The sequence below is a fragment of the Salvelinus fontinalis genome, chromosome 7 (assembly GCF_029448725.1).
Source record: "Salvelinus fontinalis isolate EN_2023a chromosome 7, ASM2944872v1, whole genome shotgun sequence".
Taxonomy (NCBI): Eukaryota; Metazoa; Chordata; class Actinopteri; order Salmoniformes; family Salmonidae; genus Salvelinus; species Salvelinus fontinalis.
Window position 1 is genome coordinate 57,665,047 of NC_074671.1, and position 26,557 is coordinate 57,691,603.

Below are 26,557 nucleotides of genomic sequence, written 5' to 3' on the forward strand. Positions count from 1 at the left end.
TCACAATAACCATAGTGCCTTTTCTGCAGGAGTTGATATGATTTCCAAGTCCTATGTTGCTTATTCTGACAGGGAGAACTGGAGCACTACCAAAACAGTTTGCGATGTTACTGGGAAAAAAGAGACATTCCTGTCATTGCAAAGTTTATTAATGTACTCATTCAGGGCAAAGAGTAAACTGAAACGTTCTGAAACCCTTCAGTAGCACGGGAGGGAGCCAGAGAATTAATCTCTTCCCTGTGCTAGCGAGAGTGTTTAAAAATGTTTGTAGTCCTCACTCAGTTCCTCAGATCGCTTAAAACAAAGGTCGTTAAAACCTACGTGAGTGACGATGGTGTCAATATGGGAGTAGTTGGCCAGAACCATGGGCAGGAGGGAGTTGATGTCATGGACACAGGCTCCTGGGTGACAGTGGACCTTGGTCGGTCCACAGATCTTCACTGATAGATGAAAAGTGGCCAGGTGCCCTTCTTTGCAAGGCATTGGAAAACTTCCCTGGTCTTTGTGGTTGAATCTGTGTTTAGAATTCAATGCTTGACTGAGGGACCTAACAGATAATTGTAAGTTTTATTTAACTAGGCAAGTCAGTTAAGAACAAATTCTTATTTACAATGATGGCCTACACCGGCCAAACCCGGACGATGCAGGGCCAATTGTGCACCGCCCTATGGGACTCCCAATCACGGCCGGTTGTGATACAGCTTGGATTCGAACCAGGGTGTATGTAGTGACGCCTCTAGCACTGAGATGCAGTGTCTTAAAAATCATGTTAAACAATATTATTACACACAGAGTAAGTCCATCCAAGTTATTACGTGACTTGTTAAGCACATTTTTACTCCTGAAATTATTTAGGCTTGCCATAACAAATATGTTGAATACTTATTGACTCAAGACATTTCAGCTTTTAAATTGTATTAATTTGTAAAAATGTCTAAAAACATTATTCCACGTGGACATTATTGGGTATTGTGTGTATGCCAGTGACACAAAATCTCAATTTAATACATTTTAAATTCAAGCTGTAACACAACAAAATTTGGGAAAAGTCAAGGAGTGTGGATACTTTCTGAAGGAACCTTTTTGACAAACTAAATGTGAAGTGAACTATCACTTTAATTGTAAAACGTTACCTTAATGGGCTTGTTCGACATTGGCGCTGACAGTGCAGGCGACGACCGACTGACTGATCTACAAAGAACTTTGCATTGTAAATAACTGCTCATTATTATTTGTAGATCAGTCAGTAAGTCACAATTTACCCATGATACATGACGGTTTTGATCCTCTCGAACACGGCCTCCGTCAGCTGCACTTACCACGGACTGGCTGGGAAAACTGTGCTAGACTACAGTAGAGGGGGGTTGATGGTGACGCAGGAAAAACACCCAAGTGCAGACAAAAAAATAAGCAAGGAAGAGAGATCATATTAGCAGATCTGGATGCATGCATGAAAATATTATGTAACACACGTTGACACTTAGCGAAACCCAGAATAGAAAGATTCATAGACAGGACAAGTCAACTCAAGGAAGTTGCATCAAATTTTGGGGTAAGTAACATTGGGTAGCTAGCAACAATGGTGCTAACTGGCTAGTATAGCTAGATAACGACATATCTGAGTAATCATTAACAATGAAACGTTATAGCTGTCTAGCTACAAGGTGTAACGTTACACATATGCTTTTCATTGGATAAAGAGAGAGTAATAGCAAGCAAGGTGCCTGACATCGACAGAATGAATGCTGAAATGCCGGTTTGTTTCTGTATGTAACGTTGGCTAGTTAAGTTAGCTATTATTTTTGTCTGTGGCAAAATGGCTGACGTTTACCATACCAACCTGTTAATTGTTTGGATTTTGAAATATAACGGTTTCCACTAACTAGTTCAAGGTCAGTCTCAACCAGACAAGATGTTGGCTAACTTCTTGGACTAGTGGTGTTGACAGATATGGGCTGGTGTTTGATCAACAACCTATCAATGCATACAGACTGTTGATTGTTGTGGCCCTGGCGACGGCAGCGCCATTAGCTAACGTTAACTAGCTAGCACGTTAGCGCTACTACCGATGTTGAATAAGGAGAAGGCCCTTGCAATGCTTGTCAGTATCTAGCTAGCTAACGTTACGGGCCTTGTCTAACGTTATGCATTAGTTATCGTCCAGACTCCTGTTGCATTAAGTTATTTTTCACATCAATTAACCGTGTTCCAGGCAGTGTTTGCAGGCTGGTTATTTTCGCATTGTTTGAAATATTTGGCTAATGCTACGCAATCTAGCAAGTGTAGTTAGATAGTTGCTAGCTCGTTAGCGGTCTCTCATATCTAGAATACATCATACAATGTGACAGTGACACTTATTTTCAGATCGAGTTGTTTGCTGTAACTAAATCAAGTTTTCCTTATACTCCTTTCCCCAAATAACTTGATTTAACTAGTTAGCTGCACAATGTTACTCAATGACGTGTCCTCACAGAAAGATGTTCTGGTGAGGATAGCGGATCGTGACAAGAATGATTAGTAAGCCTAGGACCAAGTACATTTTTATTCACACACATCATGCAAGCAACCTTGTCATTTGTCGTTACATAATGTTTTCCTTTGTGCCAAGCTCCTTGTAAACCAACGGCTGTCACAAGAAATGTCCAAATGTCTTGACATGTCTGTCTGCATCAAACTGTCTCCAAAACGGAAACTGAAGGTGTAGCCAAGGGTAGTCTTGACAACCCGACCCTAGTTGCCTCTGCCTAGTGTCGGTTTTTGAGACTAGCCAAGGTGGAGGCTGGCATTGGATCTATTGACAAAGATTAGATTTGAGTTATTTGCAAGCAAGGCATTGTCAATATAAGTCATTTTTTCCGATTTTTAGGCCTGGTAATATGCTTACTTTGTGCATTTCTGGATACAAATGACTTCATTCCACCTGAAAGGTTTGCGTTTCCTCAGTTTTGACCTAGCTATGCTCACTTCAAGTTTTACTCAAGTCAGCAAAACTAAGCCTTGACCATGATGACCTGAATACTTGTAGCATACTAGCTGTGTATACACACTACCATGGCAGCTGTGCCAGCTGTAATTACTATATTTTCAGCAAGCTGAAAACCAGTGTTTCTCAACCCCCCCAGAAGTTTTCACATTTAAGTTTTAATCCTAAACTTGCACCACTGATTCAGTTATTCAACTAATCATCAAGCCTTGACTAATTAAATCAGGTGTGCCAGTTTATGGTTAGAACACAAATGTGGAACGTCATGGGGTGCTGAGGAGAGGGTTGGGGAAACCCTGGTTTATGGCCCGGTCAGATGCTTTCTCAAGACTCAAGGTTTCTTTTCATCTGATTGGTTCCTCAACCGTTCTTGCTCCTTGGGTCAGTGATTACTATTGGCTTGTTAACTTCCATTCACACTGTAGCTGTCAGCTGTAGCCGACTCCTGCCGGCTTGCCTGATGATGCTTGAGGTAGAAGTCGGCCCAAACCACAGATCTAGGATCAGATTCCCCTTCCCTAATACTAACCTCTTCCATTAGATGGAAGCGGATACATCTGAAGACGGGAAACTGAAGACGGCCAATAATAAACCTGTAAACTGAGCCCAGAGGATCGTAACTCAGCTGGAGACTGTCTTAATGTGTCTCAAGACTTCCAGTGTCTCACAACTAGACACACAGACCTTTCCTACCCAGAAACCCTAGTCTTAATGTTACCTCATAGGCACTTGAGTGGATTGAAGGAGCCTCAGGCCCTAAACCTGTTGTTAGGCTATCTCTTCCATCCTGACTCATACTGATTTAAGATGTTTTGCTTTGTCACTCTGCTGTTGTGTAAGGTCAATATTCTACACAGACTTATAGTTCAGTGTTTCCCAACTCCAGTCCTCCAGTACCCCCTAACATCACACATTTTTCTTATAGGCCTGGACAAAAAACCCTGATTCCACTCATTGAGGGCTTGATGATTAGTTGACAAGTTGAATCAGGTGTGCTTGTCTGGGGCTCCAACAAAAATGTGTGTTGTTGTGGCTAATGGAGGACTGGAGTTGGGAAACACTGTTACAGTACTGGGACACGTTGTTGGACTACCGCAACTTTGTCAGTGGCACTGACAGCCAAGCATAGATGGCCTGATTTCAATCCAATATGATATTATGAATAATTTTGGGCAATTACTATTAATAGGCCAGTGTGGCGTATGGTTGATAGACAGCACAGCTAAACTGGAAATAGGAGAGGTGATGGGGGGGGGGGGGTTCTGTCTGTCGGTATTGGGGCTAGAGTGTGTCTGTGTAATAATTCCACCCCGTTGTCAAGCATGCGTATTAGCATTTTAATGTCTATACCCAGATAGTGGCAGAGCGAGAGCCATTTGAATTGGTCTTGCTTAGTTGAAGACTCCTGTCTTGCAAACATACTGTGGAATCATGGCCTTTGGATGCACCTGTGTTGTTTCTCAGCTATTTTTACACCTCAACAGTGGTCTGAAGTTGACCATGTGACGTTCACTAGATTGTACACAGATTAGCTGAATTGCACATGCCTCAGTCCCAAATGCATGGGAAAAATGGGGCATCAACCATTCCATTCTCAATCTCTCTCCCCCTGTCTCTGTCCCACAGGTTCTGCGATGGTCTCTGCAACCCTCCCTGAGCCTCAGCAGCCGGAGCGTTCCCTCTCAGCCGGCCTCTGGTTCTCCTTCCCTACCCAGGCAGTGATTCCCCCCCAGGCCAGGGCCTCCTAAAGCGGACAAGACTGCCAAGATCTGCCCCGTGTCGATCATGACGGTCACCACCCGTGGCTCCCCCGTGGGGGGCAATGATAGCCAGGGCCAGGCACCCGCTGATTCTCAGAGCCAGCCCCCACCCACACAGGTGAGTGTGGCGGTGACGTGTGTCTATCTGTGGATAGTTTCCCAATTATCAGTGAACAAGGTTACCCGCATATCAACTGTATGTCTGCGTGAAGTTGACTGACTAATATGGAGCGATCTGCCATATGCTTTAGTACTTACTGACTTAGGCCCATCGCCCAATGAGGAGCATAGGACAGTAGTAGGAGTTCATCTTTAGAATGAAACGGCATGAGTCATGTTGAGGCCACAGCTGGCTGCTCTCCAATGAGAGAAGCTCTTTGTCATTTAAAAGTGTTTCTGAGCTGTGGACAGGATCACTGATGTAAGTCTAATTACTGTCACATAATTGAATAAGCTTTATTTATAATCTGTTTTTTTTTAAATTAATTTAGTCCCTCATGCTCTATGAATTGTGTTTGTTTGACTTTGTGCTTCCTGTGAAGTTCCAAGGCTAATTACCTACCTTCCTCACTGTGTGTGTGTTCCCGACTAGCGTTCATCTCTTTTAATCAGCGTCTGTAGTATGCTTGGTATTAATGTGTGTGCGCGTTGCAGACGGTGTCCTCGTTGCAGACTGTGTCCCCCAACCCGTCGTCCACGGAGCCGTCGCCTGTTAGCCCACCGGCGGCGGAGGAGGAGCAGGGCCAAGGAGACTCTGCCCCTGCTCTGGAGGAGGAGGAGCCTGCCTTCCCTCACACTGACCTGGCCAAGCTGGATGACATGATCAACAGGCCCCGATGGGTAGTCCCAGTCCTGCCAAAGGGGGAATTAGAAGTTCTACTTGAAGCTGCTATAGACTTATGTAAAAAAGGTGTGTCTATCATCGTATACAATATACATCCGTATAGGACAACATCTTTTTAATTTGTCTTCTATTGATCTCTCTTTGTTTTCTGCCTTTAATCGTTGCCTCTTTCTGCAGGGCTTGATGTGAAGTGTGAGGCGTGCCAGAGGTTTTTCAGGGACGGCCTGACCATCTCCTTCACTAAGATCCTCACAGACGAGGCTGTCAGCGGGTGGAAGTTTGAGATCCATGTAAGGGCCTCGTGTGTATATGTGCGTGCGTGCGTGCGCACACTAGCACTTCCTGTTTGAACTACAGCTTATTGTCCTTCCCTCCACAGAGGTGTATCATCACCAACACACACCGGCTGGTGGAGCTGTGTGTGACCAAGCTTCCTCAGGATTGGTTCCCCTTACTGGAGCTACTGGCCACAGCCACCAACCCCCACTGCAAGTTCCACATCTACAACGGCACGCGGCCCTCTGAGACCATCCCCGCCGGGGCCACGCTGGCCGATGACGAGCTCTTCGCCCGCCCACCCGACCCTCGCTCACCCAAGGTAGGCCCCAACTCACCCTCGCTCACTCAGGATTCCTCGCTTGATACAGTATATCCAAGTTTTCAACATGAGTAAATCTGTCGTCATTGATTAGCCATTCATTGTTCTCTCTCCATCTCTCCCTCTCAGGGCTGGTTGGTGGACCTGATTAATAAGTTTGGCACACTGAATGGATTTCAGACTCTTCACGACCGCTTCATGAGCGGACAGGCACTCAACGTACAGATCATCGCTGCCCTCATCAAGTATGTTAAATTCAGATGGACCAATGTAAGGGACGTGTGCGTGTCTTAACCCGTGTATGTCTTCCCTCCAGGCCGTTCGGCCAGTGCTATGAGTTCCTGACCTTGCACACAGTGAAGAAGTACTTCCTGCCAGTGATCGAGATGGTTCCTCAGTTCCTGGAGAACCTGACGGACGAGGAGCTGAAGAAGGAGGCCAAGAACGAGGCCAAGAACGATGCCCTGTCCATGATCATCAAGTCCCTGAAGAACCTGGCCTCCAGGGTGCCCGGTCAGGAAGAGACCGTCAAGAACTTGGAGATATTTAGGTTGAAAATGATCCTTAGGTGAGATTCCTTCAACTGTTGTCTTTTTAGGTTGTTATTGTATAGAATTAAAACTGTCACATTGGGGTTTGAGCACCTCTTATGACGAGTATTTTGGCCAGTCAGCTGCTGTTTTATTATTAAGGGAAAACTCCACCCAAAAACGATGTTTTGATATTTCTTTCATTAGTCCATTGTTGACATAATCCCAAACTTGATTGCTGACATGCAAAACATTTTTCAAGATGTATAACTTTCAAAATACAGCTGGTATTTTTCTGACATGCAAAACATTTTGGGACGGTCAACAATGGACTAATGAAACAAATACCAAAAGATAGCTTTTGGGTGGAATTTTCCTTTTCCATAAGATGGTTATGCTTTTAATTTGTTGATTGGTCCCCAGGTTATTGCAGATTTCCTCATTCAACGGCAAGATGAACGCTCTGAATGAGGTCAACAAGGTCATCTCCAGCGTGTCCTACTACACGCATCGGCATGGCAACCCCGAGGAGGAGGAGTGGCTGACGGCAGAACGCATGGCGGTGAGTCACCACAGTTACTCCTTATGAATGATAATGGACTGGATTTGTATAGAGCTTTTAAATTGCTCATCAGAGTTTAATAGTCAATTCCCGTCAGTGGAATTGGACATGGAATTTCTCCACAGGAATGCTAATTTATTTGTATTTATTTCACCTTTATTTAGCCAGTTAGGCAAGTTGAGGACAAGTTCTCATTTATATCTGCTATGCCTGACGTTTGTCTTTCTCTCCCTTTCTCTCAGGAGTGGATCCAGCAGAACCACATCCTCTCCATCGTGCTGAGGGACAGCCTCCACCAGCCTCAGTACGTAGAGAAACTAGAGAAGATACTCCGCTTCGTCATCAAGGAGAAAGCCCTCACCATGCAGGACCTGGACAACATCTGGGCAGCGCAGGTACTGAGTTAAACGTGTCATGGGAAAATGGGTCTAAGCAATATGGGGATGGCTCCATCTTGAATTTTAATATACTTCCTATTCATTGAACCTATACAGTTTATTCTCATTTGTGAAAAATATATATTTTGCAAGAGAGACCTTTTCCTTTATAAAAAGGAAGGGGTTGTTTTTAGAACCATGCCTAAGTGTCTTCTGTGTCTGTTTCTATGTCAGGCTGGTAAGCATGAAGCCATAGTGAAGAATGTCCATGACCTTCTGGCCAAACTGGCCTGGGACTTCTCTCCAGAGCAGCTCGACCATCTCTTTGATTGCTTCAAGGAGAGTTGGACGAATGCGAGTAAGAAGCAGCGTGAGAAGCTGCTGGAGCTGATCCGTCGTCTGGCGGAGGACGATAAGGATGGAGTGATGGCCCACAAGGTGCTCAACCTGCTGTGGAACCTGGCTCACAGTGACGACGTCCCCGTGGACATCATGGACCAGGCCCTCACTGCACACATCAAGATACTGGACTACAGCTGCTCTCAGGTAAAACTACTGCTACTGGGTTTGTATTCATTAGGCACCAAATGGAAGAAAACAGACTGAAACTGGGACGTTCTACCTGAACTTGTCAAATGAGAATTTCTTGTTTTCTGTTGCAAAATGTTTTGCTACGATGGTCCCTAATGACTAGGACCCTGCTCTGTGCTTCTATGTGTTCCAACAGGACAGAGACACCCAGAAGATCCAGTGGATAGACCGCTTCATCGAGGAGCTGCGCACCAACGACAAGTGGGTCATACCTGCCCTGAAGCAGATCAGAGAGATCTGCAGCCTGTTTGGGGAAGCTCCTCAGAACCTCAGGTAAAAAAAGACCCTCTCCACCTCCCTGTCTCTCTCCCTTTCTCTCTCGTCTCATCTCTTTTTCCCATTGAGTCAAAGCTTGTGATGAAATATTACATTTCTCTCCTTCCCTTTCCTCTCCCTTCCCCATACAGTCAGACCCAGAGGAGTCCTCATGTGTTCTATCGTCATGACCTGATCAACCAGCTGCAGCACAACCATGCCCTGGTCACTCTGGTGGCTGAGAACTTGTCTGCCTACATGGAGACCATGAGACCGTTCTCCAAAGCTGAACACGCAGACTTTGACCCTCAGACGGTCAGAGTGGGCAGTCGCTACAGTCATGTTCAGGAGGTCCAGGAGAGGCTCAACTTCCTGAGGTAAGGCAGGCAGCTGCCTCCAGGCATCTCAGGATGAAAACAATGACTCTTGACTGCTTTTCTGGGCGGCGAGGCATTTCTCAGTCTGTGGGAATGAAAGTGGTCATTCTGAGTCCTCTGTTAGTGTCTAATTGCTTTGAACCATCTTGTTCTCCAGGTTCCTGTTGAAGGACGGACAGTTGTGGCTATGTGCTCCTCAGGCCAAGCAGATCTGGAGGTGTCTGGCTGAGAGCGCCGTCTTCCTGTGTGACCGGGAGGCGTGCTTCAAATGGTACGTACACATTTGTTTAGACCAGTCTTTGATGTATATTAAATATGATTTCCCTTTTGAATTATTCCAGGTTAGTTCAACTAAAATGTTATTGGTAGCACTTCACTTAAAGCCTGCTGGGATCATACTTTATCATTTGTTATAAGCAAGTATGAGCCTTTATACTGTCTTTTCCAACTCTAGGTACTCTAAGCTAATGGGAGATGAGCCAGACCTGGACCCGGACATCAACAAGGACTTCTTTGAGAACAATGTTCTGCAGCTGGACCCGTCCCTGCTCACGGAGAACGGCATGAAGTGCTTCGAGCGGTTCTTCAAGGCCGTCAACTGCCGCGAGGGCAAACTAGTGGCCAAACGCAGGGCCTACATGATGGATGACCTGGAACTCATAGGACTGGACTACCTGTGGAGGGTGAGTGTTAAAAAGCTTATAAATGTTATAAAGCTTTCTGAACATACTGTAAAACCTGGAGCTCATAGGACTGGACTACCTTGGGAGGCATTCGAGTTATAACAGCGATAAGAGGAGTTTTAAGCTTTTGTAGACAACAATCTGGTTCCTGGATTAACCCTGGAGGGGGAGAGTGCACAAAACAGCTTTGCATTGTTCTACCAGGTGGTGATCCAGGGTACTGATGACATCGCCAGCCGAGCCATCGACCTGCTGAAGGAGATCTACACCAACCTGGGGCCCAAGCTGCAGGTCAACCAGGTGGAGATCCACGAGGACTTCATCCAGTTGTGTTTTGACCGTCTGAAGGCGTCATACGACACGCTGTGTGTCCTGGACGGGGACAAGGACAGCATCAACTGTGCCCGGCAGGAGGCCATCCGCATGGTTCGCGTGCTCACCGTCCTCAAGGAGTACATCAACGAGTGTGACAGCGACTACCACGAGGAGAGGTCCATACTGCCTATGTCCAGGTAGGAGAGAGGCTCTCACACACACACGGACTCACACCAACACACACTTGTGAAAGCGAGGTCTAACTTAGTTTGTCAGAGTCTCAGCGCCAATATTTTGACTGACCAATCCCTCTCTTTCTTTCTCCCCTTTCTCTCGCTCAGGGCGTTCCGGGGGAAGCACATCACGTTGATTGTGCGTTTCCCTAACCAGGGTCGTCAGGTGGATGACATGGACATCTGGTCTCACACCAATGACACCATCGGCTCGGTGCGCCGCGGCATCCTCACACGCATCAAGGCCAACGCCACGCACACCAAGATAGAGCTCTTCATTGGCGGGGAGGTCGTCGACCCGGCGGATGACAGGAAGCTGATTGGACAGCTGAACCTCAAGGACAAAGCAGTGAGCTAGTCATTTCGTAATCAATGGCCCTTGCTCTGGTTTTCAATTGGGGCTTAGTTCCGATGTGTTTAAATACAATTTGACTCCGTCCTGGAATCACTAATCCACTAGGATTAGATGATGAAAGCACAGTGTATCTGTTAGCGTTTGGTTCAAATCGGTATATTGTGTGTGTGTAGTTGATCACAGCCAAGCTGACCCAGGTGAGTGCCACCGTGCCCTCCAGTCCTGACAGCTCCTCAGACTCCTCCACTGGCTCGCCCAGTAACCACGGCAACCACTTCAGCGAAGGGCCCAACCCAGAGGTGGAGGGCTGCCTGCCTGGAGTGGTAAGTCACACACACACCTTTCCTCATCTGACAAATGTCAAATGTGTCGTCTTCTCCTGAGTAACGTCTTCCTCTCTGTAGATCATGTCTCTCCACCTGCGCTACATCTCGTTCCTGTGGCAGGTCGCAGACCTGGGCTGTACCCTCAACATGCCTCTGCTACGAGACGGAGCCAGGCTCCTCATGAAGCTTATGCCTCCAGGTACACTGTCTTTCTCGCTCACGCTCTCATTCTTTCTCATTATGGCTTGCTGTCCTTCTGTGGCTCCGAAACAGCATCTCTCATCCTTCCTCTGCGTCTCTCTCTCTTACTGTGGTTGGAAATGATTTGTCCTGACTTACTAATGTTCTGGTTGAGCTGTGTGTAGACAACGGTACCGTGGAGAACCTGCGCGCTATCTGTCTGGATCATGCCAAGCTGGGAGAGAACAGCCTGAGCCCCACACTGGACTCCCGCTTCTTTGGCCCCTCGCCCTCACAAGTCCTCTACCTCACTGAGGTTGGTTACACACACCACTGTGTATGTGGTGGTTTACGTGATCGATTCATTACCCCTTACCCTCTTCACATCCTCCTGCCACGTTTCATTGATTGGATTGATTCCACAGGTGGTGTATGCGTTGCTGATGCCGGCCAGCGGCACCCTCGGCGAGGACGCCAGCGACTTCCAGTACAACTTCCTGAAGAGCGGCGGCCTCCCGCTCGTACTGAGCATGCTCACCAGGAACAACTTCCTGCCGTCGGCCGACATGGAGACGCGACGGGGGGCGTACCTCAATGCCCTGAAGATCGCCAAGCTACTGCTGACCGCCGTGGGGTTCGGACACGTCAAAGCTGTGGCCGAGGCCTGCCAGCCCGTAGTGGAGGGGACCAGCCCCGCGTCACCGGTAAATAACGCTTTTGTATTGCCGTTATATTACCTCTGTAAATACGGGGAAAACCTTGTATTACTACAGCTTAGATGAGTGCAGAACAGTGAGGGTAGCAGGACCCTTGTTACCAGACCCCGAATGGACAGACCATGATCACCTCAACGTACCTTCACTGTGTAGTTGAATGAGCTTGAATATGGCTGGTGTTCTTAATCCACTGTCTTTTGTTTTTGTTCCTCTCCAGATCAACCAGGCGACCCACGACCAGGCTCTGGTCCTCCAGAGTGCTCTACAGAATATCCCCAACCCCGCCTCTGAGTGCATGCTCCGCAACGTGGCCATACGACTGGCCCAACAGATCTCTGACGAGGTGAGACGGCGTTATCTATTGAGACGAGTGCTTACACATGCGTTCAAACGGGTAACAACGGCTAGTCTAAAAGAGTAAGACCGTAAACGTCTGCTCACTTTTTTTGGCAGTCACTGCCCCCGAACTCCCAGAACTTCTTCCAAGCATCCAAGTACATCCCAGACCTCTGTGTGATCCGGGCGGTGCAGAAGATTGTGTGGGCTTCAGGCTGTGGCACGGTACAGCTGGTCTTCAGCTCTAATGAAGAGATCAGTCAGATCTATGAGAAGGTAAAACCCTTTCTAAACTGAGATGGTGTGTGCTTGGTTCTTAAGGTGTGTATTGCAGACTTCTAGGGGTTTGTATGGAGTTTCTGTGTCTTCTATAAACTCACAGCGGTGTGTGTTCACCTCTACAGACGAATGCGGGTAAGGAGCCGGACGGGGAGGATGAGATGGTGTGCTGTGAGGCGCTGGAGATCATGACCCTGTGTTTTGCCCTGCTGCCCACCGCTCTGGACACACTCAGTAAGGAGAAGGCCTGGCAGACTTACATCATAGACCTGCTACTGCACTGCCACAGCAAGTATGTCTGCATCTGGCTTTTAATCTATGTCTGTGTTGTGGATCCGTTCATTCAGGGCATTTCCTGGACACAGACTAATCCTGGACTGAAAAGCATTTTCAATGGATTCTCCATTGAGTTTAGTATAGGACTAGGATTAATCTGTGTCGGGAAAACCGCCCCTTGGTGTTCGAACTTAATCTCACAAAAACAAGCCAATATGAAACTGTCATCAGACCATGTTAAAAGCACCTTTTGACAGTGAAATGAACCTGTTGTCATCTTCCTGTCTGTCTCCAGGTCAGTTCGTCAGATGGCTCAGGAGCAGTTCTTCCTCATGGCCACTAGGTGCTGTATGGGACACAGACCCCTCCTCTTCTTCATCACCCTCCTCTTCACCGTCTTAGGGGTGAGTATCCTTCCATCTCCCCTACTGACACAATAGTCATTCTTCGGCCTCTGGGTAGAAGTTGCCCTTAAGGCCAGACCTCGGATCAGCTTACCATCTCTCAATCCCAGCCTTCATCATTAGAGGAGGAAATGTAACACACTGAAACTCTTCACCCCACTCCATTGGGACCCCTTGTTGTTGTAACCCGTGTCCTTCCTCGCTCCTCCAGAGCACGGCGAAGGAGAGGGCGAAGCACGCAGGGGACTACTTTACGCTGCTGAGGCACCTGCTGAACTACGCCTACAACAGCAACATCAACCTGCCCAACGCTGAGGCGCTGCTCAACAACGAGATTGACTGGCTCAAGAAGATCAGGGTATTGGACAAGAAGTATTTTCATTGTTAGAAAATTAAATGAAGTTTAATATGGTGTCGTTTAGAGAAGACCTAAGATGGGCTTTCATATCTCTCAGAAATATTACCGCTAAATGGCAGTTTGGTGTTTTTACCATTAGGATGAGGTGAAGCTGACAGGAGAGACGGGGGTGGAGGAGACCATTCTAGAAGGTCACCTGGGGGTCACCAAGGAGCTGCTGGCCTTCCAGACACCAGAGAAGAAGTACTACATTGGCTGTGAGAAGGGTGGGAACAACCTCATAAAGGTGGGTCATTGTGTTGTTTATGAAATCCAATATGGTTGCCAAATAGTCCACTCAATATAGTCACAGGACAAGCCACCATAGGATGATGCTTTGTCCATTCTGCTAATTCACCCCATTTTTTCTCCAGGAGTTGATAGATGACTTCATCTTCCCGGCATCTAACGTGTACCTGCAGTACGTGAAGAGTGGGGAGTTCCCTACGGAGCAGGCTATCCCTGTCTGTAGCAGCCCCGCCTCCATCAATGCCGGCTTCGAGTTGCTGGTGGCTCTGCCGGTCGGCTGTGTCCGGAACCTCAAGGAGATTGTTGATACACTCACTGACATGTACTACCTAGGTACACCAACTATACACTCATAGATATGTACTACCTAGGTACACCAACTATACACTCATAGATATGTACTACATAGTCACTTAATCTGAAATTCCTAATTATTATTTATTTCACATATTCCTCTATCTATACTGGTAAATTGTACCTCTCCCCAATGAATTATAAATGTTTTTCTGATAGTCATTGGTGTGTTGATCATATATGTGGAATGGATAAACGTTGAACAACTCTCTCTCCCTGTCTCTCAGGTTGTGAGGCTCTGACAGAGTGGGAATACCTGCCCCCAGTGGGCCCGCGGCCCACCAAAGGCTTTGTGGGGCTGAAGAACGCGGGGGCCACATGCTACATGAACTCGGTCATCCAGCAGCTCTACATGATCCCGCCCATCCGTAACGGCGTCCTGGCCGTGGAGGGCACCGGCACCGACGTGGACGATGAACTGTCCGGGGACGAGAAGCAGGAGAGCGAGGTGACCGGGCTGACTGGGAATCAATCGAAACTGTATTCACTCTTCAGATTGAATAATTGCAAAATGACTCGCTTAAAGCTACAATCTGAGATGCTTTTTATGGCAGCCCCACCACTTGGTATAGAGCTAAGGGACTAGGGAAATGAAATCCCTCTGAAGTTCATATTACCGAGTGTTTACGGATGTTGTGTAGAAGAACCAAGATGTACAATTTGAACTTAAATAATCCATCCGGTGTATTGTTACTTTCCTTCCTCAGACTAATGCAGACGGAACGGCGCGGGACGAGGTGTTCACCTACCAACACCAGTTTGACGACAAGCCCTCGCTGAGTAAGTCGGAGGACAGGAAGGAGTACAACATCGGGGTGCTACGCCACCTACAGGTCATCTTTGGTCACCTGGCCTCCTCCCGACTGCAGTACTACGTACCCCGAGGCTTCTGGAAACAGTTCAGGTGAGCTAACGATAGCAGGCTGAGGTAAAACAATGAAATGTCAAGGAATGTAGTGGTATACAGATTACAAGCTGTTTATTTTGAAACCAATTTCACACAAACGGTCTTGGAAGACTGAGAGCTATCTCTATCGTTCTCTCTCCTGTAGGTTATGGGGTGAGCCGGTGAATCTGCGAGAGCAGCACGATGCCCTGGAGTTCTTCAACTCTTTAGTGGACAGTCTGGATGAGGCTCTGAAGGCCATGGGCCACGCCTCCATGCTCAGCAAGGTGCTGGGAGGCTCCTTTGCCGACCAGAAAATCTGCCGTGACTGTCCACACAGGTGAGTGATTTTCATCCACTTACTAACACTGGTGGCACCAAATGAATGACTACTCATCCTCCATATTTTTATTATGAGAATATTCTAAAACCTGCATAAAGAAAATGTGCTTTTTCACACCTGTGTGGCATTTCCACCAAAGGACTTGTTTTGGAAAAAATCTGTGCGTGATGGCGTAGTGCACACAAAATGTACTTTTTCGCATAACTTCTCGTGTATCGAATAAAAATCTGAAGTGCAATGTGTTTCCATTGGATTTTCCACTAGACCAATAGTTTTGTTACAAAAACTGTTGTGTTAAATAGACAATGTGCCTACTCTGGTCTTGATATGTGTGCTCTAGCTAACAGCTCTGAGTCAGTGTGGGTCGGCTAGTCTACATGATGACATTATTATGGAGAAGCGAGAGACATTTTTTTATTTGTAAAATGGCAGTCAAGCATTTATCATCTGGTCACCAGAATAAGACCCATGATATTTATTGGAAAGGAGCGTCAAGCTCATCACCTTTAGTCTGTAGCCTAATAAACTGCATGGTTTCCTGAACCGTAGTGGGAGGACCCCACACCGTGTCATCGCATGACTCCAAGTTTACTTCCATATGATGATTATTATGCAACTGTTTGCGCATAAAAGAGTTTCCACCGCCATTTCTCGCATAATACATTTGTAACAAAGATCCCACCATGTTGAACGAACAAATTGTCTGTCGCCATTTATAAAATTGTACTGGAACTAGCTGTCGTGATCAAAAATGTTTTTTTTAAAAGTGTGTGTATATACGGTATGACTACTCTCAGAAATGTGGATGGAAACGTGGTTAGTGACACAAAATGGCACCACATAGTTCTCAGTTATCACAGGCATGAAACATAATAAGTGAAACTGTTCCACCATCTTGTTCCCAGGTATGAGTGTGAGGAGTCATTCACCACGTTGAACGTGGACATCAGGAACCACCAGAACCTGCTGGACTCTATGGAGCAGTACGTCAAAGGAGACCTGCTGGAGGGAGCCAACGCATACCACTGTGAGAAGTGTAACAAGAAGGTACCTCACTCTTCTCCTGTCCTCCATCATTCCTGTTGAGTACTCAGTCCTTTGTTTTCATACTTTAGGATGACATTTCTTATTGTTCTGTTTTATCCACTACAGGTGGACACAGTGAAGCGTCTGCTGATAAAGAAGCTTCCTCCAGTGCTGGCCATCCAGCTAAAGAGGTTTGACTATGACTGGGAGAGGGAGTGTGCCATCAAGTTCAACGACTACTTTGAGTTCCCCAGGGAGCTGGACATGGAGCCCTACACTGTAGCCGGGGTGGCCAAGCTGGAGGGAGACGACGGCAACCCGGAGAGCCAGGTAGATTACTTTTATATCAAATTTGATTTGTGTATTAGAGCTCTATAAATGTTTCCCAAAGTTCTAAACAGAAACCATGGCCTGAACCCCAAAAGAGTAAACAGAAGCATCATTGGCAAGAAAACTCATCATTAGTCCAAACATTGTCTCTAGTCAGTCACTCCTCCCTCCTTCTTTCCCTCTCAGATGATCATGCAGAACGAACCATCGGAACCTGACCCACCAGGCTGCAGTTCTAAGTACCGCCTGGTGGGGGTGCTGGTGCATTCGGGCCAGGCCAGCGGCGGCCACTACTACTCCTATATCAGCCAGCGAGACGGCGGCACCGGCGGTAGCGCCGACAGCGGGCAGAAGGAGCGCTGGTACAAGTTTGACGACGGCGACGTGACGGAGTGCAAGATGGACGACGACGAGGAGATGAAGAGCCAGTGCTTCGGGGGGGAGTACATGGGAGAGGTGTTTGACCACATGATGAAGAAGATGTCCTACAGGAGGCAGAAGAGATGGTGGAACGCCTACATCCTGTTCTATGAGAGGATGGACGCAGCAGTGGAGGCAGACGGAGAGCTGGCCAGGTGCATCTCAGAGCTGACTGTGTCTCCCACTACACCACGACAGGTGGGGATCAGGACTGTCTGTGTGTGATAGTCTGTATTTGTTTGTGACAAAGTGCAGAGGCGAGAACCTGTGGGTGTGAATGAGTCTGTTTGTGTGTATAATGATGTAATGCTCATAACCGTACTAATGAATTCCCCCTCCTCTCCCAGGTGACGATGCCGGGGGCCATTGAATGCAGTGTGAGGAAGCAGAATGTCCAGTTCATGCACAGCCGCATGCAGTACAGCTTGGAGTACTTCCAGTTCGTCAAGAAGCTGCTGACCTGCAACAGTGTCTACCTCAACCCTCCCCCGGGTCAGGACCACCTGCTGCCCGAGGCAGAGGAGATAGCCATGATCAGCATCCAGCTAGCAGCTAGGTTCCTCTTCAGCACCGGGTTTCACACTAAGAAAGTAGTCCGGGGGCCTGCCGGTGACTGGTGAGTGGGTTGTCTGTGAGAGGGAGAAAGTGTGCTTTCTTTATATTGCAAGACAGCCTTGTAACTCTCTTTCCCTCGTCTCTCTTTCTTTTCCCTCTTTCTGTCTACTCTCCTCCCTCCCCCACCTTCTCTCCCTCTCTCAGGTATGACGCCCTGTGCATCCTGCTACGCCACAGTAAGAACGTCCGCTGCTGGTTTGCCAACAACGTTCTGTTTGCGTACCCCACGCGATTCTCTGAGTACCTGCTGGAGTGTCCCAGTGCCGAGGTCCGGGGAGCCTTCGCCAAACTCATCGTCTTCATCGCACACTTCTCCCTGGTGGACGGGCCATGCCCCGCCCCCGCCAGCTCCCCTGAGGGGTCCACACAGGTACGGAGGGAGAAAAGGGGGGAGTGAGAGATGGAGGGAAAGAGTAGAGAAGGTGTGTGGGTGTGATGTAATACTAATGACCATACTTGGTATTCACAACTCAAAAAATATGAATGAACTTACCACAATCAATTTCAATAGAAAGTTAGCAAAAATAGATAAGATTCTGCAACCATGTAGAGGTAAATACTTGTCTATTTATGGAAAAATCACATTGATTAACTCTTTGGTCCTATCACAGTTTACTTACTTACTTACTAATGGCACTGCCTTTTCCAGACGACTCGTTTTTAAAAATCATATGAGCAAAAAATATTTCATTTTATTTGGAATGCTAAGCCAGACAAAATTAAACATACCTATTTATATCATGAATATCACTTTGGGGGGCTAAAATGATTAAATATTAACGCTTTAAACCGCTCACTAAAAGCTTCACTTATGTATAAGTTCTACTTAAACTCAAAATGGTTCTCCAGTAGATTAAGGCTCATCCTTTGTTAAAAAATTGACTTTCGGCGTTTATACAGATGACAAATTCTCGTTTTTGATTAATTGAAAATGAAATTTTGTTTAAAGTATTGCCCTTTGTTAAACAAGCCATACAAAGCTGGTTACAATTTCAGTTTTATCCCCCAGAAAAGTTAGAACAAATGTTATGGTTAAACTCAAATATACTGATTATTTAAAAAAAACATTTTTATGGAAAAAATGTTTAAAAATAGTATTATATTTATGAATGATATTATGATTAGAAACGGAAGAGTTATGTCACATATGCAGCTATCGAAAATATATGGCAATATCTGCTCAATCCAAGTTTACAACCAACTGCACTACCACAAAAATGGAGGAGGCAAGTGGAAAAGGGAGAACGTAGGGAACTTGTATGTCTGCCATATATTAAAGATAGAAATTGACTGAAAGGAACTGGCATAAATAGACAAATATACCAGTTTCATTTGAGGACAAAAATGTTGACAGCTGTGCCATACAGGATGTAAATAAATGGAAAGAGATTTTCGATGTACCGATTCCATGGTAAAAAAACGACACTTGATTCAACACTTATTGTTTTTCAATTTAAATTATATACAATTCTTGCCACCAACAGAATGCTATATATATGGGGCACACAACAATCTCAGCTCTGTAGACTTTGCTGAGAAGAGACAGAATCAATAGATCATTTATTCTGGTATTGCCACAATGTAGCTTGTTTCTGGTCACAGGTTCAAGGAATGGTTAAAAAAATCATAACGTGCAATTAAAATTAACCTTACAAATAGCAGGATTGGGCAATTTGGAAAGCTGTAGTCACTAAATAATACACTGCTCAAAAAAATAAAGGGAACACTAAAATAACACATCCTAGATCCGAATGAATGAAATATTCTTATTAAATACTTTTTTCTTTACGTAGTTGAATGTGCTGACAACAAAATCACACACAAATTATCAATGGAAATCAAATTTGGGGAGGTCTGGATTTGGAGTCACACTCAAAATTAAAGTGGAAAACCACACTACAGGCTGATCCAACTTTGATGTAATGTCCTTAAAACAAGTCAAAATGAGGCTCAGTAGTGTGTGTGGCCTCCACGTGCCTGTATGACCTCCCTACAACGCCTGGGCATGCTCCTGATGAGGTGGCGGATGGTCTCCTGGGGGATCTCCTCCCAGACCTGGACTAAAGCATCCGCCAACTCCTGGACAGTCTGTGGTGCAACGTGGCGTTGGTGGATGGAGTGAGACATGATGTCCCAGATGTGCTCAATTGGATTCAGGTCTGGGGAACGGGCGGGCCAGTCCATAGCATCAATGCCTTCCTCTTGCAGGAACTACTGACACACTCCAGCCACATGAGGTCTAGCATTGTCTTGAATTAGGAGGAACCCAGGGCCAACTGCACCAGCATATGGTCTCACAAGGGGTCTGAGGATCTCATCTCGGTACCTAATGGCAGTCAGGCTACCTCTGGCGAGCACATGGAGGGCTGTGCGGCCCCTCAAAGAAATGCCACCCCACACCATGACTGACCCACCGCCAAACCTGTCATGCTGGAGGATGTTGCAGGCTGCAGAACGTTCTCCACGGCGTCTCCAGACTCTGTCACGTCTGTCACATGTGCTCAGTGTGAACCTGCTTTCATCTGTGAAGAGCACAGGGCGCCAGTGGCGAATTTGCCAATCTTGGTGTTCTCTGGCAAATGCCAAACGTCCTGCACGGTGTTGGGCTGTAAGCACAACCCCCACCTGTGGACGTCGGGTCCTCATACCATCCTCATGGAGTCTGTTTCTGACCGTTTGAGCAGACACATGCACATTTGTGGCCTGCTGGAGGTCATTTTGCAGGGCTCTGGCAGCGCTCCACTTGCTCCTCCTTGCACAAAGGCGGAGGTAGCGGTCCTGCTGCTGGGTTGTTACCCTCCTACGGCCTCCTCCACGTCTCCTGATGTACTGGCCTGTCTCTTGGTAGCGCCTCCATGCTCTGGACACTACGCTGACAGACACAGCAAACCTTCTTGCCACAGCTCGCATTGATGTGCCATCCTGGATGAGCTGCACTACCTGAGCCACTTGTGTGGGTTGTAGACTCCGTGTCATGCTACCACTAGAGTGAAAGCACCGCCAGCATTCAAAAGTGACCAAAACATCAGCCAGGAAGCATAGGAACTGAGAAGTGGTCTGTGGTCACCACCTGCAGAACCACTCCTTTTTTGGGGGTGTCTTGCTAATTGCCTATAATTTCCACCTTTTGTCTATTCCATTTGCACAACAGCATGTGAAATTTATTGTCAATCAGTGTTGCTTTTTAAGTGGACAGTTTGATTTCACAGAAGTGTGATTGACTTGGAGTTACATTGTGTTGTTTAAGTGTTCTCTTTATTTTTTTGAGCAGTGTATAATACTCGTAGGAAAGGTTTTCATCTTTAGCTCACAACCTGTGGATACTATACGTTTTAGAAAGGTTAGAAAATTATGTTAAACAGCACAATAAAAAAATATATGGCATATGGAAACCAAACAAGGGTGGTCAATGGTGATAGGTGGGATTAAAGAGTTTATGGTTGGTAATGTATTGTTATGTGACTGCTTTCTATAAAAGTCCCATGGATGCTAAATGTATGTACATATATGTAGCAGAAATGCTGTATTAAAAAAAATATATATATGTATATATTTGTTCGACGGGGGGGGTGCATGGGTAAATTTAAAAAATGACCTGTAACCTTTGACCTCCTGCATCAGGGCTGTGATAACCTGAGTCTGAGTGATCACCTGTTGAGGGCTGTGTTGAACCTGCTTAGGAGAGAGGTGTCAGAGCACGGCCGACACCTGCAGCAGTTCTTCAACCTCTTCGTCATGTACGCCAACCTGGGTAAGACGACTGCGTGTGCAGGAGAAACGCTATTGGTTTGTTTCTTGCTGGAATTAAACATGGTTTCTCTCCCTCTCTCCCCAGGTCTGGCAGAGAAGACCCAGTTGTTGAAGCTGAGTGTCCCTGCTACCTTCATGCTGGTGGCTCTAGACGAGGGGCCTGGCCCTCCCATAAAGTACCAGTATGCAGAACTGACCAAGCTCTACGCTGTGGTCTCCCAGCTACTGCGCTGCTGTGATGTCTCCACACGCATGCAGTCCTCCATCAATGGTATGTTTCACTCTCTCTGTTACCGCCTTGTGGTTGCTGTCTCTTCTGCTCTCCTTTCTCTCTCTCTCTCTCTGTGTTTCATTCATTCTCTAATGGTTGCATTCTCTCTCTCGGGTTCATTGTCTGTCATTCTCCTGTTTCTTTACTCTTATTTGCGTTCTTAGAATAAAGCGAAGTGTCCAAATAGATATAAATGTATCTCACTGTCCTCTAGGTAACCCGGCCCTGGCCAACCCGTACGGAGACGCCAACCTGACCACCCCCATCATGCCCCTGCAACAGCTGGTGTCAGAGATCCTCTTCGTTAGGACCAGCTACGTGAAGAAGATCATCGAGGACTGCAGCAACTCTGAGGAGACTGTCAAGCTGCTGCGCTTCAGCTGCTGGGAAAACCCCCAGTTCTCCTCTACCGTGCTGTCTGAGCTGCTCTGGCAGGTAAGGAGTTAACACTGATGACTCTCACTCACGCACACCGTTTTCGTTTCCCTCACCCGTCTACCTGTCTCAACCCCTAGGTAGCGTACTCCTACACGTACGAGCTGAGGCCTTACCTGGACCTGCTGCTGCAGATACTGCTGATAGAGGACTCCTGGCAGACCCACAGGATCCACAACGTGCTGAAGGGTATACCAGACGACAGGGACGGCCTGTTTGACACCATTCAGCGCTCTAAGAACCACTACCAGAAACGGGCCTACCAGTGTATCAAGTGCATGGTGGCCCTGTTCAGCAACTGTACTGTGGCCTACCAGATACTACAGGTAAACATGACAATAGTAGACAAGATATGGTAGTCACCTCTCTCTGCCTACCAGATCAGTCATTTTAGAATGGTGTTTTCAAGTATGTACCGTATGTTTGTGTCTGGATATCAGGAATAGAACTGTGTTAACATTAGAACTGTCTCTCTCTCTGTTGTGCTCCCAGAGTAACGGGGACCTGAAGCGTAAGTGGACGTGGGCGGTGGAGTGGCTGGGGGACGAGCTGGAGAGGAGGCCCTACACAGGGAACCCCCAGTACACCTACAACAACTGGTCTCCCCCCGTCCAGAGCAACGAGACCTCCAACGGGTACTTCCTGGAGCGCTCGCATTCCGCACGCATGACCCTGGCCAAGGCCTGCGAACTTTGCCCCGAGGAGGTACGGAAGGTGTGTGCACGTGGGATGGGTGTTTGCATGTTTTGTCAGTATGTGTGTGTGGGGTAATGTAACAGAGCTCTCCTTGGCTGATTCCATTGTCTGTATTTCTTTTAGGAGCCAGATGATCAGGAGGCAACAGAAGATCACGACTCCTCCCCTCCCGAGGACACAGCGCTGTACCCCCATAACCCTGCTCCTGCCACGCAGTTTCAGCAGGTAACACACACACACACTGTATGGCACTGCTCCAGAATTGACAGAATGCTCATATTGAATGCTGACACGTCTTTCTGCAGCAGAACAACCACGCCCAGCCCTATACGGGTCCGGCTGCCCAGCACATGAACACGCCCCAGCGGCCCCCACAGAGAGCACAGGAGAGCTGGGAGAGCACCACAGAGGAGGTGGGGCCCGTGGCGCCCCCGCCCGCTGTCCAGACGACAAAAGAGTAACAACATGACACGAGGGCAACCAAACCCCCTTAACCTGCAACTCACCTCCCCAAATCTCTGTGCACACTAATATCACTCAATACCTTCAAGACACCCAGTTCATTGATCGGTTGATCAAACAGTCGATTTAAGACTAGACCCAGGCCGCAGCGCTCTCTTCTCTCCAGGAGGAACAGCGTCTTCTTTGTCACCCTTGACTCCTGCCCTCTGGATCGGGCCAATTAAGCTCTTCAAGTGTCTCTGTTTCTATCGTAGAATTGGAATTCTATGATTTCTAGAACTTTGAGTTGGAAGAGTCTCGACCTACTCTTTCTCTCTGCCCCATAGAGACACGTCACCGCTGACAGAGAAAAAAAACATCCCTGTCTGCAGGGTTGTGTGTACAGTGTTTTTGAGAAACTTTGAGATGAAAGACAATGATCTGTGTGCAATGTGTGTACAGGAAGTGAAACAAAATGGTGACGGGAAGGTGTACATAGTATGTTAATGTTTTGGAATCGTTAAAACCTTCCTTCCCTCGACCTCCCTCCCAACCTACAGCGATGATGCAGCAAGGCTGTCCTGGATTGGCCCCTAGTATGTGACTTCAAAACTGAAAAGGAAGACCAAAGTCAAATCAAATGGGGAAAAGAATAAGCGTTTCTATTGTTTTCTCTGCTTTGTAGTCAATGCATGGAGGTGAGGTTTGGCCTGTCACTGGCTGACCGGGTCTTGGTTGATGCAGTCATCTGTTCCACCACTATACTATAGTAGGTTTCAAACGCCTCTCGCAGTGAGGACATGTTGAATAAAGAATTAAAACCGGTATCACCCCGTGTGCACCAGTTGACAATGGCAGGGTGGGTGAAGGCTTGTTTAATCTCTGCTCACTTGAAGTGAGAAGAACTCTCTGCTTCTTGGTTTTCTTACTTTTTTCCCTTCCACTTTTTGTCCTACTTGAACACAGCTACAGTCTTACAAATGTCTGCCCGTTGAGAATAACAGAAGAAGCATTCTAAAGCAGGGTCAAGATCTACAGTAACTGCTGGTAAACAAGCTAACTGACTCGCCCAGCGTTTCTGATTGTTCTTTTAGGATTATATCTGCAACGAAAGTAGATGGCTGTGTTTCAGTTGGTAACATGAATGTGTGGTTTGTTGTAATTTCTTTTTTGTTTACTGGGAGAATTGTCTGAAATTAGCAAAATCCCTGCAAAAAAAGAAGCCCTTGATATGAAGAATCGTAGGCTATTTTATTTGAATGTCCTAGATGTTGTTTTTGCTGATTTTGAAAGGAAGTAGAAAGTAATTGAAGAGGAACTTTTTGGTCCAATTCTTTTTTTTTTTTTTTTTTTTTAAATACTTTGTTCACAACGGTTTTGAGTTCCATCTGCCCTGAACTGTTTTTGCTAACAATAGTTTTGGCCATGGTGTGATTTTGAATTCTGGAGCTACAATTCACACTTCGAAGTTGTTGTTTTTGTCTGTACAGCAGTGTGCCCGCTACCAAGAATACATGGAAAATGCAATCTTTACATTGTAGTGGTTTCATATTTCATCTGGTACATTGTAAATACCTAATGCACGCAACAACAAAAAAATCATCAGGACATATGTGACAGTGACGAAACAATATCTCGTTGAGTGGATTTGCCAACAGTAAATGGCATTGCCCCAAGGGACTGGGTTGAAACTGCAATGGATTAGACACAAAATGTCTGCTAAAACTGTAGCCTATACAGACAAGCTGTGAAAGAGCAAAGTGAGGAGGGAACCGGTCCCCCCCGTCCCCCAAACAAAAAGCATACTGGGGAGAAAAAAGGGGCAACCTGGGAACCTCCTGAGAGGACAAGACTGTAGATGGTTCTAACCTAATGAGGGGGTGTGGTTAGAATGCTGTATGGACTGATGTCATCCTTCCAGGCCCTGCCCTAAAGCACTACAGGTCATCTCTCCTCTCACTTCTTCCATCATTTTTTTAGACTGCAAGGTCTTACAGATTTGTTTTTTGTTGTTTTATTTTGACATTTTCTTAGTGTAAGCTGTTATTTCAGGATCAGATCTGCCTTCTTATTTTGTTTGAATAATTCTCGTGTTTTTTTTTGACACATGCATGGATAGTTATTTACCCCCCCCCCCCCCCCCCCCATTTGCCTTGGCGCACTCTACAAACACACCACACTGTAAAACTATACTTTAAGAAAAGGACAAATAAATGGTCATTTGAATTATTATGCCCTGTATGCAAGGAGGAACCTACATATATATATATATATATATATATATATATATATATATATATTTATTTATTTATTTATTTTAGATTTGGCATGGATAAAGGGGAGGAGTCAAGGGAGAGGAAATTACTTTATATTATTTATTATGCCCCCTCTAACCTTGTACTTGTCAATCTAATGAACCAAACAGACAAGCTTTACAACACAGCTTATAAACCCCACTTTGAGCAGACGCTCTGAAGGGATGAGCTGGTCTGCCACAGTAGGCTTCCGGCCACTGATCCACAGTCAGCCAACTTTACCCCAGCCCTATCCTCCTTCAGTAGGTGAAAACTGATACTAGATCTGCTTTTGAAGCAACAATGTCTGGCATCTATTCTCTCAGGCACTGTTTATTCTAGCTCATTCTCACCCACAGGAGGAATGTCAAGGGGAGAATCTCAATTGCGTACACCTCGCTTCCTTTCTCCTCACCGCCTCCTCAAAAGTAATTGGACGAGAAAGCCAGAGGTCCCTCCCCTCTGACCTTCTCCTCCAATGGGGACGAGGAATTGCAATTGAGATTCTCTCAAGGACTGTTAGAAGGGCAAAGGGGATGTGGTGTTGATATAATGAGACTTTACAGCTGTCATCCATTCCTCGATCTCTACCTAATATGACACAGTCAGTCATGACTGTAGAATTATCAGCACCAGTGTTCAGGCCTATCTGACTAAAACCAATGCAGCCAGGAAAACCTCGAGCCAGTGGCCTTAATGTTTTCGATGCATTCAGCATGCACACTACCTCCTGTGCCATAAAAGTCCAGAACTTCTGGCAGAGACTTCAGGACACCTACATTTTGGGACCCTGCATTCACATAACAAGGAGTGTCAGTACAGTAGCCTTCAGGCAGCCACCTGTTATGTCACAATGTGAAACACCTGGATTAACAGCAGGGGAATACTACAAAAAGAGTAGGTTGGTGATTGATTAAAAGGCTTTCTTAAAAAAAAAAAAGATGAACAAATATGACACACCTCATTTCAGGGTTTTTATTTTGACTATTTTCTACATTTTAGAAAAGTAGTGAAGACATCAAAACTATGATTTAACATATGGAATCATGTAGTAAAAGTGTTAATTCTTC

At 46.4% G+C, this 26,557-nt stretch overlaps 1 protein-coding gene across 4 annotated transcripts; it reads left to right on the plus strand.

Annotated features, from left to right (window-relative positions):
* The first annotated feature begins 1,299 nt into the window (after positions 1–1,299).
* Positions 1,300–24,726, plus strand: LOC129859838 (probable ubiquitin carboxyl-terminal hydrolase FAF-X). 4 transcript variants are annotated; one of them, XM_055930005.1, is made up of 42 exons: positions 1,300–1,552; positions 4,610–4,861; positions 5,398–5,653; positions 5,765–5,877; positions 5,967–6,185; positions 6,315–6,430; positions 6,502–6,753; positions 7,139–7,277; positions 7,520–7,672; positions 7,889–8,200; positions 8,382–8,518; positions 8,653–8,877; positions 9,035–9,148; positions 9,332–9,560; positions 9,765–10,072; positions 10,217–10,457; positions 10,637–10,786; positions 10,868–10,988; positions 11,155–11,285; positions 11,395–11,673; positions 11,903–12,028; positions 12,139–12,297; positions 12,426–12,592; positions 12,872–12,980; positions 13,192–13,338; positions 13,478–13,624; positions 13,752–13,959; positions 14,208–14,428; positions 14,688–14,884; positions 15,033–15,206; positions 16,115–16,256; positions 16,362–16,565; positions 16,752–17,183; positions 17,333–17,601; positions 17,745–17,970; positions 21,222–21,351; positions 21,436–21,621; positions 21,836–22,056; positions 22,137–22,382; positions 22,549–22,770; positions 22,876–22,977; positions 23,061–24,726. In XM_055930005.1, exons 2-42 carry the CDS (start codon positions 4,769–4,771, stop codon positions 23,211–23,213), a joined length of 7,776 nt encoding a protein of 2,591 aa, XP_055785980.1. In that variant the 5' UTR covers positions 1,300–1,552; positions 4,610–4,768; the 3' UTR covers positions 23,214–24,726. The 4 variants fall into 4 exon arrangements, with proteins under 4 accessions (XP_055785980.1, XP_055785979.1, XP_055785982.1 ...); XM_055930004.1 differs by having other exon boundaries at positions 1,301–1,552; positions 23,058–24,726; XM_055930007.1 differs by having other exon boundaries at positions 1,301–1,552; positions 22,549–22,761.
* Positions 24,727–26,557: the final 1,831 nt, after the last annotated feature.

What these genes read in the sequence shown, in the direction of transcription:
- LOC129859838 (XM_055930004.1), top strand. Translation starts at nt 4,769, where the DNA reads ATGACGGTCACCACCCGTGGCTCCCCCGTGGGGGGCAATGATAGCCAG. An exon ending in ACAACATCTGGGCAGCGCAG is followed by an intron (nt 7,673 to 7,888) that starts GTACTGAGTTAA and finishes TTTCTATGTCAG; the next exon opens with GCTGGTAAGCATGAAGCCAT. An exon ending in CTGCCACGCAGTTTCAGCAG is followed by an intron (nt 22,978 to 23,057) that starts GTAACACACACA and finishes GTCTTTCTGCAG; the next exon opens with CAGAACAACCACGCCCAGCC.